This window comes from Pyrus communis, chromosome 10 (genome assembly GCF_963583255.1).
Source record: "Pyrus communis chromosome 10, drPyrComm1.1, whole genome shotgun sequence".
In the NCBI taxonomy this organism is placed as follows: domain Eukaryota; kingdom Viridiplantae; phylum Streptophyta; class Magnoliopsida; order Rosales; family Rosaceae; genus Pyrus; species Pyrus communis.
Genome location: NC_084812.1, coordinates 5582745 through 5600413, shown reverse-complemented (window position 1 = coordinate 5600413; position 17669 = coordinate 5582745). Strand labels below are relative to the sequence as shown.

The 17669-nt window shown below is 35.1% G+C and overlaps 1 protein-coding gene, 1 long non-coding RNA gene, 1 other non-coding gene and 1 pseudogene across 3 annotated transcripts; all 4 read left to right on the top strand.

The window, feature by feature from the left end:
* The first annotated feature begins 1779 nt into the window (after window positions 1–1779).
* Window positions 1780–3712, top strand: LOC137747648 (trimethyltridecatetraene synthase-like). The gene is made up of 2 exons (XM_068487791.1): window positions 1780–2700; window positions 2872–3712. The coding sequence occupies exons 1-2, from the start codon at window positions 1783–1785 to the stop codon at window positions 3496–3498; spliced, it is 1545 nt and encodes a 514-aa protein (XP_068343892.1). The 5' UTR covers window positions 1780–1782; the 3' UTR covers window positions 3499–3712.
* A 7215-nt stretch (window positions 3713–10927) lies between these two features.
* On the top strand, window positions 10928–12556 carry LOC137748654 (uncharacterized). Its single transcript, XR_011070102.1, has 5 exons — window positions 10928–11317; window positions 11495–11536; window positions 11682–11812; window positions 11967–12021; window positions 12214–12556. It is a non-coding gene; the product is annotated as an uncharacterized lncRNA (long non-coding RNA).
* A 2067-nt stretch (window positions 12557–14623) lies between these two features.
* On the top strand, window positions 14624–16802 carry LOC137747647 (trimethyltridecatetraene synthase-like; annotated as a pseudogene).
* Window positions 16803–16850: 48 nt separating this feature from the next.
* Window positions 16851–16932, top strand: TRNAS-AGA (transfer RNA serine (anticodon AGA)). The gene has a single exon. It is a non-coding gene; the product is annotated as a tRNA-Ser (tRNA).
* Window positions 16933–17669: the final 737 nt, after the last annotated feature.

Here is a 17669-nt window from a genome sequence, read left to right as displayed (position 1 = left end):
TATCATATTTATATCATATTTCTAATAGAATTAGGGTTCACCAATAATGTGAGTCTTATTTCTATTTGAAAGATGATACAATTGTGACATAATCGTATAAAAAATGTAATAAAAAAAATATTTTTTAAGGATATATAGGTAAAAGGTAGAGCAACGAAATGTTGATATCGTTGCATCGTTACCTTTAATATTTGCCAATGAAGAGAGCTAGTTGTATCTCGGTGCGTGAGTTACAATCTTTCGGAAGGGTGTAAGGTTTGTAGAAATCACATCACCTAGCACAAGGGACTTGTACGTACAACGTACCTAAGCCTATTGCATGTAGCATTTTTTATTCATTTTATTTTTAGAATTATAATGTAGCATTCATGTTAATATTTTTTTAGTGTTTTGACAATAAAATATGAAAACTATTATTGATATTCTGAAATTTTGATTGCGCACTTCTTATATAAGTATTTTTATTTTTACTATAAAAGATTAAAAGTTTACAATTAAATGTTTAAGGGATGAATGTGTGAGATCATTTTTTTACATAATTTTTTGTGTAAGTTTTTGTGGAGTCAACTTTGTAATATATTTTAACGATTCGAATCGTCTATCTTTTAGGTCTTCCTTCAAAGATCATGTCTACCAAAAATGTCCAATTCTGAAGCCCTATGACTATTTGATTAAGGCTTTACGTGTTCTTTGTGGAATCATATTTGTCTACAACTGAATATCTTAATAATTTTTTATTTGTCTAATATTACAATTGTTCTACAAAAAATTATTTAAAAAAAATAATATCACACATCCGCTCACATTTCTAAAATGTCAATAATAATTTCTTAAAATATTTAGAAATTTATGAGGAGCGGAGCTGGAAAATGAATCTTTGGCGACTGGCTTATCATATACTTGTACCCACCCCATATCTTTCACTGTTTGCAACGGGGTAGGTGCGTGAAAAAAAAATTGGGAAACACTCTCTCTGCAAATATTTTGGCAATCATTTTGAAAACAACATCTCCGCAAATATCTCCATTACCACAAGGGGTGTATTTTTAAAAAATTATTTCCTGCGAATCTTCTGCATCCGTTAAACAACATAAACGTTTTTAATGATTTTTACCCAAAAAATAAAAGAAAACCTTTTAAATGATTTGGTGTCGTTTTAGGGTCAAGTCCAAATCGAAAGAAAACCTTTTAAATGATTTGGTGTCGTTTTAGGGTCAAGTTAAAATTGAAACTAAAATTATTTTAGTTCGGTTCGGTTTTAGGGTAACAACTGATTGGAACCAAATCATTTAGTTTTAATTTGGTTTAGTTTCAAACGGTTTTGGTTTCGATTTGGGTTTTGCTTGTAGGCTTGTTAAAAAAATTGACATTAATACAAGTATTCAATAACATCCAAACAAATTCAAAAATTCAAAATGTAGTCATTTACAAACAAAATGATTTATGCCATTAATAATACTCAATTGATAAAAAAAATTCTAATGATCACCATACTAAAATTCAACTTGAAATCAAAATTTCTTATGGCATACTTTAGTACAACTCAATTAGATCTTTAATGATTTTTAATTAAAATTTCCAAACAGTTAAAAATTATAAAATATCTTCTACTTTTCTTTTCATCGAAAAATATCTTATCTAAGATCACAACTAAAGTTTTTAATTCTGATATCAATTAAACAAGATAAAGTTTTTAATTCTGATATCAAGTAACCACCTACTACTTCAACTATATAAGATCACAACTCTCAACCCTTCACCATTGCAGCCACAATCCACACAATGGAGTACTTTTCTTGTGCTGTAATTTTAACCTTGGCATGCCTCGCCACTCTAGCCCTTTTCTCAAAAACCTTGTTTCCCCAACTCAAGAAACAAAAATTTCCACCAGGTCCCAAACCCTGGCCTATAATTGGAAACCTCAACCTCATTGGTCCTCTCCCACATCATTCCCTTCACAAATTATCCCAAACTTATGGACCTATAATGCAACTCAGGTTTGGCTCCCGCCCAGTTGTAGTTGCCTCGTCTCCAGAAATGGCTAAACAATTTTTGAAGATACATGATCATGTGTTTTCCTCTAGGCCTCAAACTGCAGCAGGCAAGTACCTCACCTATGACTACCAAAATGTCACTTGGTCACCTTACGGTCCATATTGGCGTCAAGGCCGGAAAATCTTCCTCTACGAGTTGTTTAGTTCCAAAAGGCTAGAGTCCTTTGAGTACATTCGTGTCGACGAAAATCGCGCTTTTACATCGCGACTCTATGCCATCGCCACGTCAGGTAACCCAGTTGTGCTCAAAGAGCATCTGTCACGCCTTAATCTTAGCATTATGAGCAGAACTGTGTTAGGTAAGGATTATTTTAGCGTGGCCGAATACGAGGGCTCTATAATGTCACTCGAAGAATTTCAGGACATGATAGATGAGTTGTTTGTGCTTAATGGGGTGTTTAACATTGGGGATTGGATACCATGGCTTAATTTCTTGGACTTGCAAGGATACATAAAGCGAATGAAGGCCATACAGAAAAAAATCAATCGGTTTTATGATTTCGTGCTCAACGAACACAAGGCGCAGAAGGAAGGAGTGGAGGAATTTGTGCCAAAGGACATGGTGGATTTACTACTGCAGCTGGTTGATGGTTCAAGTGATCTTGAAGTTAAACTCAACTATGACAGTATCAAGGCATTCATTCAGGTATATATAATATATGATCCCAAATCCATTCAATTGTTAATATTTCTGAGATATGTACACATCATGCACGCATTCTATGCACTTAATTACATACTTATCATGTTTAATATATATTTCTCGTTTTTGACTAACCATATATAGAACATAATTGTCCATTTAAATTTAAACCAGGACTTAATAGCTGGAGGCACTGATACCTCAGCAACAATTTTAGAGTGGGCAATGTCTGAGCTCATAAAACAACCAAACCTCATAAAAAAGGCAACAGAAGAACTTGACAGAGTGATCGGAAGAGAGAGATGGGTAGAAGAGAAAGACCTAGCACAACTTCCTTACATAGATGCGATCATGAAAGAGACAATGAGGAGGCATCCTGCGGTTGTAATTCTGCCACCACATCTAGCCGTTGAAAACTCCAACGTGGCAGGTTACGATGTTTGCAAAGGAACCGTAGTGTTTGTGAACACGTGGAGCATGGGGAGAGACCCTAAACTGTGGGAAGAACCAGAAGAATTTAGGCCAGGGAGGTTCTTAGGGAATACTGGGATTGATTTGCAGGGACAAAGTTTTGAGTTGCTGCCGTTTGGGTCGGGGAGGAGGATGTGCCCCGGTTATAAGCTAGGGCTGAAGATGATAAGAACTTGTTTGGCTAACATGTTGCATGGTTTTAATTGGAAGTTGCCTGGGAATGTGAAAGTGGAAGATTTGGGTATGGAGGAAACTTTTGGATTGGTCACACCTCGGAAGTTCCCACTTGTCGCTGTTATGGAACCTAGGCTGCCAGTCCATCTTTATTAGTTATATTTGTATTTGGCAAGGTACTCATATCTTTGTTAGTTAAGAGCGTTCATTTTAATACTTGAGGTTTGGAGTTAGATTTGAACTTGCACAATTCTGTTGGTCAAGAGTATTAACCCATGCATTTGTGTGAGATAACACTGCTTCATTGCTCACACATCCACGAAATCGTTTGTACCAACAACATAGTTATGTTTAATTCTGAAAGTATCCCTCCTTTATTTATATTTTCTGTGTGGTGTTCTTTTTTATTCTTATGAATATTAGTGTAGTGAGTTTGATTGATACTCCTGCAGTCCTTTTTATTCCCATACTTTACCATCAAGTGAGTTTGATTGAACATTAGTCATACTGTCCCATCAAGTTATCGTGCCGGAGCGGTTCTGGGGCATGACTAGAAATCATGTGTGTGCTTTGCCCGCGCAGGTTTGAATCCTGCCGACCGCGTGTTTTTTCAATGTTTATTTTTTATATTTTTTATATATGATTTCTGCTCCAATACCATTCCAACGTTGGGAGAAATTAATGTCGACGGGTATGAATCATAAAAACTTGGATAAAGTACAAAAAATTACATCAACTATTGGGATCACGACAGTTTCATACCTCGTATTTTAAAATTGATAATGTCATACCGCATCTTACGAATTTGTGACAATGTCATACCTCCGTCAATTTTTCTATTAAGTGCTGACGTGGCAAGAGACAAGGAGCACTCACTAATCCAGCTGGATTAAAAAATAATTAAATATATTTTTAATAATTAAATATTAAAAAAAATTAAGAATAAAAAAACAAAACAAAAAAAAATCCTAGGGATGCGTCATCCCCTTTCCTCTCTCCTTCTTCTTCCTTCTTCTGGTTTTTTTTTTATTTTTTTTTTATTTTTTTATTTTATTTTTCTGGGTTGCAGTTTCCATTTTTTTTCCCTCCTTCTTCTTCTTCTTCGGTTCTTCCTTCTTCTCCTTGGGTTTTCAAATTTTATTTTTTTCTTTTCTCCTCCTCTTCTTCCTCCTTCTTCTTCTTTGGTTCTTCCTCCTTCTCCTCTTTTGGGGGGGGGGGGGGCGGGTGGGGTTGGGTTTTCATTTTTTATTTATTTATTTATTTTTTGTGTTAAAGATTAAGCAGAAGAAGATGAAGATGGGGAATAGAGAGAGGGGGAGTGAAGGGACGACTAAGATTTTTATTTTTTAATTTTTAATTTTTAATTTTACTTTTACTTTTATTTATATTTATTATTTTATTATTTAAAATATATTAAAGAAGATGAAGATGAGGAATAGAGAGAGGGGGAGGGAAGGGACGACTAAGGTTTTTATTTTTTTTTAATTTACTTTTATTTATTATTTTAATATTTAAAAAATATTAAATTTTTTTTTAGTTTTTAATAATATTTTAATAGAAAGTGGTCCCAGTTTATTTCCACGTCAGTACTTAACAGAAAAACTAACAGAAAAATTGACGGAGGTATGACATTGTCACAAATTCGTAAGATGCGGTATGACATTGTCAATTTTAAAAGATGACGTATGAAATTGTCGTGACCGCAATAGTTGAGGTAGTTTTTTGTACTTTACCCTAAAAACTTACTTTTGTGTTGCTTGTCCATTTTTTGTTGGTTCTAGGCTTAATGTTGTAGTTTTCGTGGGGTAAATTACCTTTCTAATCAGTTGTAATTTCACTAAAAAATAAGGATAAATGTCGACGCGTGTGAAATATTTATTAAATGGTGTTAAGTTCCCACAACATTATTTACTTTTGTGTTGCTTGCCCATTTTTTGTTGGTTCTAGGCTCAATGTTGTAGTTTTCGTGAGACTAATTACCTTTTTAATCAGTTATAATTTCAACTAAAAAGTAAGGAGAAATGTCGACACGTGTGAGATATTTATTGAATGGTGTTAAATCCAACGACATTATTTTCTTTATAGTCTGAATGATTGCCAATGCTAGCCAAAAGCAAATTATTGTGATAGATAGTCCGTTGTCGTATAGGCTCTAGTCCCCTTCAATTATCTCTCTGGTACAATTGTGTTTCACGTTGCAAACTAGGCCACGATGTCAACTATATATGCAACTTTTTGGATCGTCCTTTTTTTTTTTTTTTTTTTGGTCGATTGGATCGTCCATTTAATGCCACACATATAGCCGGAGCACGGCGACTTGACTACTGAACATGCGAAACAACCACAGCTCGTCGAAGAGTAAGAGCTGCATAAAATGATTGGGAGCGATGGGTGGAAGAAAAAGACTTGCCACCTGACAAACACATATATAGGCCCCCTATGTGGAAGTGGAATACAGTCACTCGAGACCCCTCCGAGCAGTGTTTGAGCTCTCTCGAGACCCATTTGAGTAGTGCTTGAGCCCTCTCGAGATCCCATCGAGTGGTTGTAATTCCTAAAAATATGAAAAAGAAAAGGACTGGAAATATCGAACGTGCATATGCTCAAAATTTGGCTATATATACTTTTCAAAACCCTAGCTGCATACAGCTTTGGATAGCATGTCACATGAATTCAAGTACTGAAAATATCTACCCATCATGATATATATATTTTGTAATCCAAAGAGTCCCAATATTGTTACTGAACAAAAAGCATGAATATATAACAAACTAAGGTTTAGTAGGTATGAAATTGTTACACTTTACCTCGATCTAGGTTAGAAATGACTAGCAAGCTAGGGTTTATGCAGCTTTTACGAATTACTAAGTTTCTGGTAAACAGGTTTTAGCTAGGCATCCATGGATGATTAGGGTTAGGATTCATCACCTAGTTCTGCATCAAAATTTCCAACTATTTAAAAACCCTTATCTTATCCTTATATAACAATTCAATGGCTAAAAGTTTATGATGCATTTCGATTAGATGATGGGTTTTGTTCCCACCTGTTATTGGATTTTTTTTTTATTGAAAAAAGGAATTATTCATGTCGGTAATTTGGTAGAAGAATAATCATCAAATAATTAAGAAATGGGTAATGGACTTGGTAGTAGTCAACTGCAATATCAATAAAATGACAGTTACAACACCACCGAAAGGTTAGTGATTTCCTACTTTTATTTGTTTATTTTGGTAATATTGGAGAGAATTAAAGCATGTTTGGAAGTGTTATTCAAGTGCTTTTGGGACTTCAAAAGCACTTGAAGTGTATTTTTTAAGAAGTACCAATTATGTAATTCATGTAAAAATCATTTCAAGTGTTTTTTCAAGATTATTTGCATTTTTAACAAGAATAGGTACCAAAAATACTTTCGTCAAAAGTGCTTTTAACCATTTTAAAAGCACTTCCAAACATGCTCTAATTAATAAGTCTGCTACATGTGTTATAAAGTAACCTTAGGCCCAACGAGAATGCACAAGAGGCCACAATTTTGTGTAAAATAGGCCCAATACAAGGCCCAACCTTATTAACCACATGGCGTTTTCTAGCCTAGCTAGTACTATTATTTTTTCTTATGCCAATAATACTTTACATTAACCCATATAACTCAAGTGCAATGGAGGGCACATATGTTCTTGCCTACTACTGTTTATAACTCTAGCGTGTATCAAGATTCAAGGCATTCTTTGTTTCTTAATTGATTAACTGGCATTAAAAGACGTGATAATTCTAAAATTTATATATCGGTACATTTTTCGTAACTATTCACTTAGTAGAATAATCGTCGTAGATGACCATTCGATCAATTAGCATTTAGCCAGTATTCTATCAATAGATAATTTGAGCCGAAACCATCCTTGACATCGCCGGAGATTGGCGAAAAATGGTGGAAGAACCGGAACTTCCCGGCGTCATTCCACATACATGTATGCAACCTAATCACTCATAATTGAGATTGAGTTTAGCTGGGCATACACATGAGGGCAGGCCGGTGGATGTGAACGAGGGCAAGTCTGATTTGAGGTTTTACTTTGACCAAATAAATTCCAGTCCAAAATAATGATCATCAATTATTGAGAGGCTTCCATTGTCATTTTCTTGTAGCCTGCCCATTTAGATTCTTTTTTTTTTCTTTCTAATAATTTGTGACCTTGCACAAAATAATGTTAACTAAAATCCAATAATAACTTATGCACATTGCATGGTTCATTGTCATTAGTATTTGTTAGTAGGCCTAATTGGATTATTAGTCCCTATAGTGATAGGTGTGGTCGGAAATAAAATTTTATTTTTCAGGCCAATTCATTCTTGTTTTTTGCCCCTTCAAGATTTAGCGGCAAAGCTCATGTTGTTGCCGACGACCTCGGACAAAAGCTGATAACTAGGTTTTGACATCATTTTGTGTGATATGGGTTCAAAACCACTCACATGCGTACTCTAGAATTAGTTACTTTAGGTTTAAATTAGTAGCACTTTCCACATCACCATCACTCTATGGCTTTATCACCTCTTTGGTGTCGTTCAGCACAACTCAATTCAGTGTTCAGGTGGATATTTTGGGTCAAGGTGTGTCAGGATTTCCGTTAATTGTTAGCATGTGAGGCTCATATGATAACAATTAACGGAGAATTGACGAAATTTTCAATTTTGAGCCTAAATCCTAACAGATTTCACCACATTCCAACTACCTTATCATCACATGGACTATTAACCCAATTAAGACTTGTTATTAAGATGACCACCATGATTTTGTTATTTTATATATTATGCGCTGGGGTTTGGTGTTGCATCATGCCATATGAATTCACATGCCAGAGGATAAGGAAAATCAGTTGCAGTGTTTCTGAGTTCTAACATCAAATAATTGGCTTCCAATCTCGACTCACATAGCCACCTTCTGTTTGTTAATTTTTTTTAGCTAAACAACATTTGCATTGATGGGATCCCATATTTTTACAAAAGGAATGTGACAAATGCTAATCAATGTCACCAACAATTCTGATTCAAACTGTTCATTTGTATTTAATTGTTTTGTAATTAATATATTCTAAGTGTGTTAAATCAATTGCGGATATACGAGTAAGCTGATCCTGACCGTTCATGTTTTGTGGGCTTCACAAACATAAATGACATGAATCGGTCCTTAATTGTATCATTTCCCTTCCCTCTACATTTATATGATGGTGATTTTCCACTTCATTACGAGTTTTGCTAATTAATTGAAAAATAGAACGGCCATGATCAGAATCTAACTGTACATCCCTCCTTTTGAATTAGGTGTTTTGGTTCATTAAAAAAAAGAAACTCTATTAAATATACAATCAAAGAGAAGAAAAACAAAAGGAAGAAAAAAGTTTATGAATTTGGAAAAATTAATTCAAGAAAAACTAAAATGATTGGCCCAAAAAGTCAGAAAATTAACATTTCCCCTCACAGTAGTTGTTGCACTTGAGTCTGCAGGTGCTGTGCAGCATATGCAGCCAAAGGCAACTTTGACAAATCTCTATTTACATTTTTAAAGTGTGAATGCAAGAAATGATTTACATATGTATTTTAGTATTACTCTACGTTCCCTTGACTCGTTGGTGTAAAGGAGATTCAAGCCATTATTTCTATGATTCTGTTGCAGCATATTTTCCGACAACTTTTATACAATGTAGTAGGGTAGTCTTTTGTACTTTATTTTTTAGGATATAATAACAGCCTACAAAAAATAAGGGACACGAGAAATAGAAGAAGCGCAGAAAGATAAATCACGAGTGTGAAAATCATAACCCTTTGTAATGCAATATTTCTTTGTCAACACTGGTTTTCGAGCTTCTAGGATTTTCGTACTATGGCCACTTTTTAGCCTCATTGTATGGTTGTTTTTATCGGGGTTGAAGCCCAAGTTTCAAGTTTGTCTTTGTTTTCATGGTGTGTAGAAAAGAAGTATTTACTCATATTATGTTTTATAAGTAGTGTTCTAAAATCACCACTAACGTTGTTTAGGCGTTAAGCAGTTGATCACTGTCCTGATTTATATCTAGGTGTTTGAAAATTAAGAAATGACACCTAAATCTCTAGGTTTTTGAAAATTAAGAAAGGGTGCCTAGACTGGCAAGGCGTCATTCTAGCTCGTCTAGACCCGGCTAAGTTCCTGATTATGTCACGACTCTCATTTAAATAGAAGATAGATAACTTTTTATTTTGCATTATTTTTTCTTCAATAAATTGAAAGAGACTTATTGAATACTTGGTGAACACTCGTTATATGCTTGTTATCTATGTTCAGTATGATCTAATACTTTATAATCTATATGTAATTATACTTTGCAATTTATATATCCAAGTACAATTATATAAATTTTAAAGTATAAATAGACATTTATTTATATGTTGTATATTAAATTTCATTAAAAATAAAAAATAAAAAAAGCCTAGGTCGCCGCTTAGACGCCTATTCCCATTGCCTTCCAACAATAACGCGTGCATCGCCTATTTTTTTTTCCAATGTTTTTCGACGAGGAATTGTTATTTGAGCATTCAGATGGATATCTAGAGTTACTCTTATTACATTTTTCATATCATATTTCTAATAAAACTAGGACCCACCAATAATGTGAGTCTCATTTCTATTCGAGAGATAATAAAATTGTGAAATAATCATATAAAAAATGTAATAAAAAAAACATTTTTTAAGGATATATAGATAAAAGGTAGAGCAATGAAATGTTGATATTGTTGCATCATTACCTTTAATATTTGCCAATGAAGAGAGCTAGTTATATATCGGTGCGTGAGTTGACACGTTAATAATTGTGGATTTGGTGCTTAATAGTCTTTCGGAAGGGTTTAAGGCTTGGAGAAATTGAAAAAAGTTGAGGTTCTATCATAAAATCAATTGGCAATATGGAGAGTAGCCTAACCTTTTATAAGTCCATGTAAGGTCCCTCCATTCATCAATGTGGAAATCATTCTCAACATACTCCCTCATGTGCAGTGACGGATTCAGGATTTTAACATAAGATAGTTCCAATATAAAAGCTCCAAAAAAAAAAAAAAAGGTCGAAATTATCATTGAACAAATAAATGGCAAACTACAACTTTCCATTTATAATCTTTGTGCTAAACAAGCTAGAAATACTAAATTTGTCCATGACGGGATTTCATACTTTGAAAACATGTCATGATAGTTTCATTGTCAATACAAGACAAAACATCTTTCTCAATGTAAACAATTAAACTATCATTTAACCATTGACCCTCCATTCTGTAACACAATCTTCAACAAAAAATTTGTATCAACAAACACTAAAAATAAGTAAGAACTAACACTAAATTAGAAAACTTACAGAAATTCTAAAGTTGATCCTGATGGCGTTTGGTGAATCGGCTGGCTCGGGCTCGGTCTCAGAGGAAGTATTTTTTGCAGGCAGTCCACCCATTTCTCGAAGTTCTTGAAGACCTAATAGAAGTATGCTATTAAAAACCAAGAAAAAAAACAAAGAACATCAGCTTCGGCTCGGTCTTAGAGCAGCCTCGATGTTAAACATATATCCATTAAGGACGGATACACCATATCATATATACTAAAACTCGTAGGGGTTGGGTACTGTGGATGACCAGTGGGGGGACGGTTTTGCCCCTGGGTTTTTTCTTGGTTTCCCTTGCTGTTTGCCCTTTTGTGCAGTCCATTGACTGTTTTGTCCCTTCCGTTCGCGTGTCAGTCATCTACCCGCTCTCTTTCGTTCGTCTTATCGATTTTTCTCTTCGTATTTGCTGCTTTCTCACAGATTTCTCTTATCTTCCTCTCGAACTCGCCCTTTCTCGCTCTCCGTTTTTGGTGCTTGGTGGATTCGGCTAGCTCAGCAGCGGTTAAACCATAGAAATCATCATTCATCGGGTCTCTATTTCGATTCCTCGGTGTGCTGGTCAAAATACCGAACTTTCCAGGTTCGAAACCAAAAAGCATATTTGCAAATGGATTTCCTGGCTTTTACAGATTAGTTTTGCGTTTGATGCATGTTGATTTTTTTCTTTTTAGTAATTTTAATTATCTGATTTGTAATATTTCTTCTTCATTTTTATTAGATTTTCATGTTTTTTCTTTTTTTGGGTATTTTTGTTCAGCTGAAATTACATTTGAAGCCTGCAAAGACCTCTGTGTTTAAGGTGAGTGGTTTTGAAATTCCATGGTTTTGATTCTACTTGCAGCCTGAGGTGTGATTTTAGATTTGAAAATTTCAAGCTTTTTTATTAATCTTAACCCAGATTAATTAACTATAATTATTATTATTTTTTTTTTCCGGTTATGTAGCTGAAGTGGCTAAAGTTGAAGACAGAACAATTGTGGGTTAAAGTGTTCATATTTGAAAGTTGAATCTCAGCCTTTGAAAGGCTTTGTGAACGTGTCCTCGCGTGTGCAGCAGACCTTCATAGCAATTTGGGGTGAGTCTTCGCGTGTACATGTTACTTTGTTTCAGTTTGTTCATCCATTCAAATTGAAGTATAGTTATCTAATTATTGCAGTTTAATAGCATTATCTTATTGCTTAGTTTGTGTTGCCCATTCTCTTATTTGCTTAGTTTGAATTACATGGCAGAAAAGATGGATTCATTTCTTTGGAGATCCTGCTGTTCTTTGCAAAGACATTTTCTGTAAGATTCCTACATTGATATGTAACTAGAAAGTTTGAAACAGAAAGAAATAGGTTTCGCATACTCCCAACATAACAAGAAACTACGAAGCTTGATGTACATGTGTTATTATGGCTAACGTGCTCGACTGATATATACTTAATGTTCCAACCATGTTAGGCTGTCTAAATATGTTTATTTATGTTGTTGCAGAACATCTTTCCAGTATCTATTGAAAAAGCACGGAGGAAAGCAAGCTGCTTGGGAATATCCTTTCATTGTTGCTTGGGAATAAGTAAGATGAAAACGATATTTGTTACCAGTGTATGTGAATGTTGATTGTCGAAGAATTGAAAGTTGCTAGGTTGGTGAAAATCTGAAAATTGACCCAATTTTGTACAATATATTAGTTTAAGAACAATAAACACACACCCACACCCACACATATATGCACTCCAAAAGTAAACGAGTTGGAAATGTTTCTTAAGATTTTGCTCTGAATCTTCTTTGGCATGCATAAGATCTACCATTCCTTTTTAAATAACTTTTAAAATCAGCTCCAGTCCATGTTTGCTTAACTGTGTAGTTTTGTGGTTAGAGAAGAAATGTTAAATTTCAGGATCTTGCTGCTGATGCTGTTCATATCTGCATGAATATTCTTGGGTCATATATTATAAGTCGTGAATAAATTGCATTGGTTGCATTAGCGTTCGTAAATCAATTTTTGACTCAAACATTATTTATGAAGATTACAGTTCCATAATCTTTCATATAATTTTCAACCCCGCAGCAACGGGTACAAATTCTAGTCTTACCTAAACAGAGAGAATGGAAAAGAGGGATATGGCGTCGTACCTTAAAGAAAAACACATCCACAAATTCATTGCTCCCACATTAAGCCTAATCGCTAGGCACTGGCTCATGTAAATAAAGGAATTCACCGTAAAGGAAAAACCCGTTTATTTATGCAAGCAACGAGTTCAGATCAACTAAACGACGCCTCTAAATTCCACTAAATACATGAAATCAATAAACTGAGACCAACTCTTTCATATCATAGCAAAGGTGAACCAATTTCAATACTGAAGCAATTCGATCAATCTCCCAAAGTAATAATAAGAGCCTATTTACTAGCTTCTTTCAGCTTCAAACGGGAAACCCATTTTCCTACTATTTATTTGAATTAAAAAATTCTCCAAACGAGAACTAATCCACAGAAGGAACTCGAAGCAAAAAGCCCAGATGAAGAAATAAACTTCTTCACACTGATTCTGGATTTCAATCAAAATTCAAGACACGCCCTTTATCCAATACCCACTCTGGCATTCCTTCAAGCACATGGGGGGCACTTTGTTACTACAATCAACTCCATCATACTTCATACATGCTATATATTTACCAGAACCATCAGAAACCACCAATACAAAGGCAAAACAGAACACCCAGAAGAAAATTAAAGCAACCCATCTAATCAACCACGAAGACAGCCTTAACAATAAATCTGTATCAACTAACACTAAAAATAAGTAAGAACTAACACTAGATTAGAAAACTTACAAAAATTCTAAAGTTGATGCTGATGGCCTTCGGTGAATCGGCTGGCTTGGGTAGCTTGAGGAACAGGAGCGGCAGACAATTAGTGACTTCGGCGAATCGGCTGGCTTAGGTATTAATGGTAAAGTGAATTTGATTACTATTCTGTAAGATGGTAAGTGCTCTATCACGTGAGTTTTTAAATTTTTTTAATGACTTGCCTCAAAACGACGTCGTTTTAGCCAAATCATTTTAAATAAAAAAATTGACCTTCTTCTTCCTCCTTCTGTTTTGCACAGCGTGCAGCCGCTGCTGTTCTTCTCCACCGCTGGTAATATGGAGAGTAGTCCAACCTCTTATAAGCCCATGCAAGGTCCATCCCCTCATTCTCAACCGAAAACACATCACCTAGCACAAAGGACTTGTACGTACAACGTACCTAAGCCTATTGCATGTGTAGCATTTTTCATTCATTTTATTTTCAGAATTATAATGTAGCATTCAGTTAATATTTTTAAAGTGTTTTGACAATAAAATACGGAAACAATTATTGACACATTGAAATTTTGATTGCGTACTTCTCATATAAGTATTTTTTATTTTTACCATAAAAATTTTAAGTTTATAGTTAAATTTTTAAGGAATTGATGTGTGACATCACTTTTTTACACAATTTGTTGTGTAAGTTTTTGTGTAGCCCACTCTGTAAGGTATTTCAACAATTCGAATTGTCTATCTTTTAGGTATTCTCTCAAATATCATATCTACCAAAAATGTCCAATTCCAAAACCCTACGACTATTTGATTAAGGGTTTAGAGGTTCTTTGTGGAACCGTATTTGTTTCCAAATGAATATCTTAATGATTATTTTATTTGTCCAATATTACGGTCGTACTACAAAAACTTGTGTAAAAAAAGTGATATCACACATCCGCTCACATTTCTATAGTACCATTAATAATTTCTTAAAATATTTAGAAATTTATGAGGAGGAGAGGTGGAGAATGAATCTTTGACGAGTGGCTTATCCTGTACTTGTATCTTTCACTGTTTGCAACGAGATGGGTGCGTAAAAACAAAATTCGGAAACATTATCTCTGCAAATATTTTGGCAGTCATTTTGAAAATACCATCTATGCAAATATCTCCATTACCACAAGTAGTGTATTTAAAAAAAAAAAAAATTTATTTCCTGTGAATCTTCTGCAACCATTAAATAAGATAAAGTTTTTAATTCTGATATCAAGTAACCACCTACTACTTCAACAATATAAGATCACAACTCTCAACCGTTCACCATTGCAGCCACAATCCACACAATGGAGTACTTTTCTTGTGCTGTAATTTTAACCTTGGCATGCCTCGCCACTCTTGCCCTTGTCTCAAAAACCTTGTTTCCCCAACTCAAGAAACAAAAATTTCCACCAGGTCCCAAACCCTGGCCTATAATTGGAAACCTCAACCTCATTGGTCCTCTCCCACATCAATCCCTTCACAAATTATCCCAAACTTATGGACCTATAATGCAACTCAGGTTTGGCTCCCGCCCAGTCGTAGAGGAAGATTTTCCGGCCTTGACGCCAATATACAACTCAGATTTTCCATTACCACAGTTGGTCACCCTACGGTCCATAGCGTCAAGGCCGGAAAATCTTCCTCTACGAGTTGTTTAGTTCCAAAAGACTAGAATCCTTTGAGTACATTCGGGTTGAAGAAAATCGCGCTTTTACATCACGACTCTGTGCCATCGCCAAGTCAGGTAACCCGGTTGTGCTCAAAGAGCATCTGTCACGTCTTACTTTTAGCATTATGAGCAGAGTTGTGTTGGGTAAGGATTATTTTAGCATGGCCGAATACGAGGGTTCTATAATGTCACTCAAAGAATTTCAGGACATGTTAGATGAGTTTTTTGTGCTTAATGGGGTGTTTAACATTGGGGATTGGATACCATGGCTTAATTTCTTGGATTTGCAAGGTTACATAAAGCGAATGAAGGCCATGCAGAAAAAAATCAATAGGTTTTACGATTTTGTGCTCAACGAACACAAGGCGCAGAAGGAAGGAGTGGAGGAATTTGTGCCAAATGACATGGTGGATTTACTATTGCAGCTGGTTGATGGTTCGAATGATCTTGAAGTTAAACTCAACTATGACAGTATCAAGGCATTCACTCAGGTATATATGAGATATCATATATGATCCCAAATCTATTCAATTATTAATATTTGTAAGATATGTACATATTTATCACGTTTAATATATATTTCTCGTATTTGACTAACCATCTATAAAACATAATTGTCCATTTAAATTTAAACCAGGACTTAATAGCTGGAGGCACTGATACCTCAGCAATAAGTTTAGAGTGGGCAATGTCTGAGCTCCTAAAACAACCAAGCCTCATAAAAAAGGCAACAGAAGAACTTGACAGAGTGATCGGGAGAGAGAGATGGGTAGAAGAGAAAGACTCAGCACAACTTCCTTACATAGATGCGATCATGAAAGAGACAATGAGGAGGCATCCTGCGGTTGTAATTCTGCCACCACATCTCGCCGTTGAAAACTCCAACGTGGCAGGTTACGATGCTTGCAAAGGAACCCTAGTTTTTGTGAACACGTGGAGCATGGGGAGAGACCCTAAACTGTGGGAAGAACCAGAAGAGTTTAGGCCAGAGAGGTTCGTAGGGAATACTGGGATTGATTTGCAGGGACAGAGTTTTGAGTTGCTGCCGTTTGGGTCGGGGAGGAGGATGTGCCCTGGTTATAAGCTAGGGCCGAAGATGATAAGAACTTGTTTGGCTAACATGTTGCATGGGTTTAATTGGAAGTTGCCTGGGAATGTGAAAGTGGAAGATTTGGGTATGGAGGAAGCTTATGGATTGGTCACAGCTCGGAAGTTCCCACTTGTTGCTGTTATGGAACCTCGGCTGCCAGTCCATCTTTATTAGTTATATTTGTATTTGGCAAGTTACACGTATCTTTGTTGGTTAAAAGTGTTAACCCATTTTAGTACTTGTGGTCTGGAGCTTGATTTGGACTTGCACAACTTTGTTGGTTAAAAGTGTTAACCCATGCACTTGCATGAGATAACACTCATTCATTGCTCACACATCCCGAAATCGTTTGTATCAACAACATAGTTATGTTTAACTCTGAAAGTATCCCTCCTTTACTTATATTGTCTGTGTAGTGTTCTTTTCTATTCTTATGAATATTAGTGTAGTGAGTTAGATTGATCCTCACTGCTGCAGTCATTTTTATTGAGTTTGATTGAATATTAGTTTTTTTGTTTTTAAATTCTCATGCAATACCATCAAGTGGTCGTGCCGGAGTGGTTATCGGGCATGACTAGAAATCATGTGGGCTTTGCCCGCGCAGGTTCGAATCCTGCCGACCACGTATTTTTTCAATGTTTTTTTTTATATATGATTTCTGCTCCAATACCATTCCAACGTTGGGAGAAATTAATGTCGACGTGTATGAATCATAAAAACTTACTGTTGTGTTGCTTTCCCATTTTTTGTTGGTTCTAGGCTCAATGTTGTAGTTTTCGTGGGGTAAATTACATTTCTAATCAGTTGTAATTTTCCTAAAAAATAAGGATAAATGTCGACGTGTGTGAGATATTTATTGAATGGTGTTAAGTCCGTACAACATTATTTACTTTTGTGTTGCTTGCCCATTTTTTGTTGGTTCTAGGCTCAATGTCGTAGTTTTCTTGGGGTAAATTACATTTCTAATCAGTTGTAATTTCGCTAAAAAATAAGGATAAATGTCGATGTGTGTAAGATATTTATTGAATGGTGTTAAGTTCACACAACATTATTTACTTTTGTGTTGCTTGCTTATTTTTTTGTTGGTTCTAGGCTCAATGTTGTAGTTTTCGTGGGGTTAATTACCTTTCTAATCAGTTATAATTTCAGCAAAATAATAAGGAGAAATGTCGACGTGTGTGAGATATTTATTAAATGGTGTTAAGTCCTTTGTGGAGTTAATTACCTTTCTAATCAGTTATAATTTCAACAAAATAATAAAAAGAAATACCTACGTGTATGAGATATTTATTAAATGATGTTAAGTCCGACAACATTATTTTCTCTATAATCTGAATGATTGCCAATGTTATCCAAAAGCAA

Excerpts from the sequence above, each read along its gene's own strand:
- LOC137747648 (XM_068487791.1), top strand. The coding sequence starts at position 1,783 with ATGGAGTACTTTTCTTGTGCTGTAATTTTAACCTTGGCATGCCTCGCC. Across the intron at positions 2,701-2,871 it reads GTATCAAGGCATTCATTCAG|GACTTAATAGCTGGAGGCAC; the intron begins GTATATATAATA and ends AATTTAAACCAG.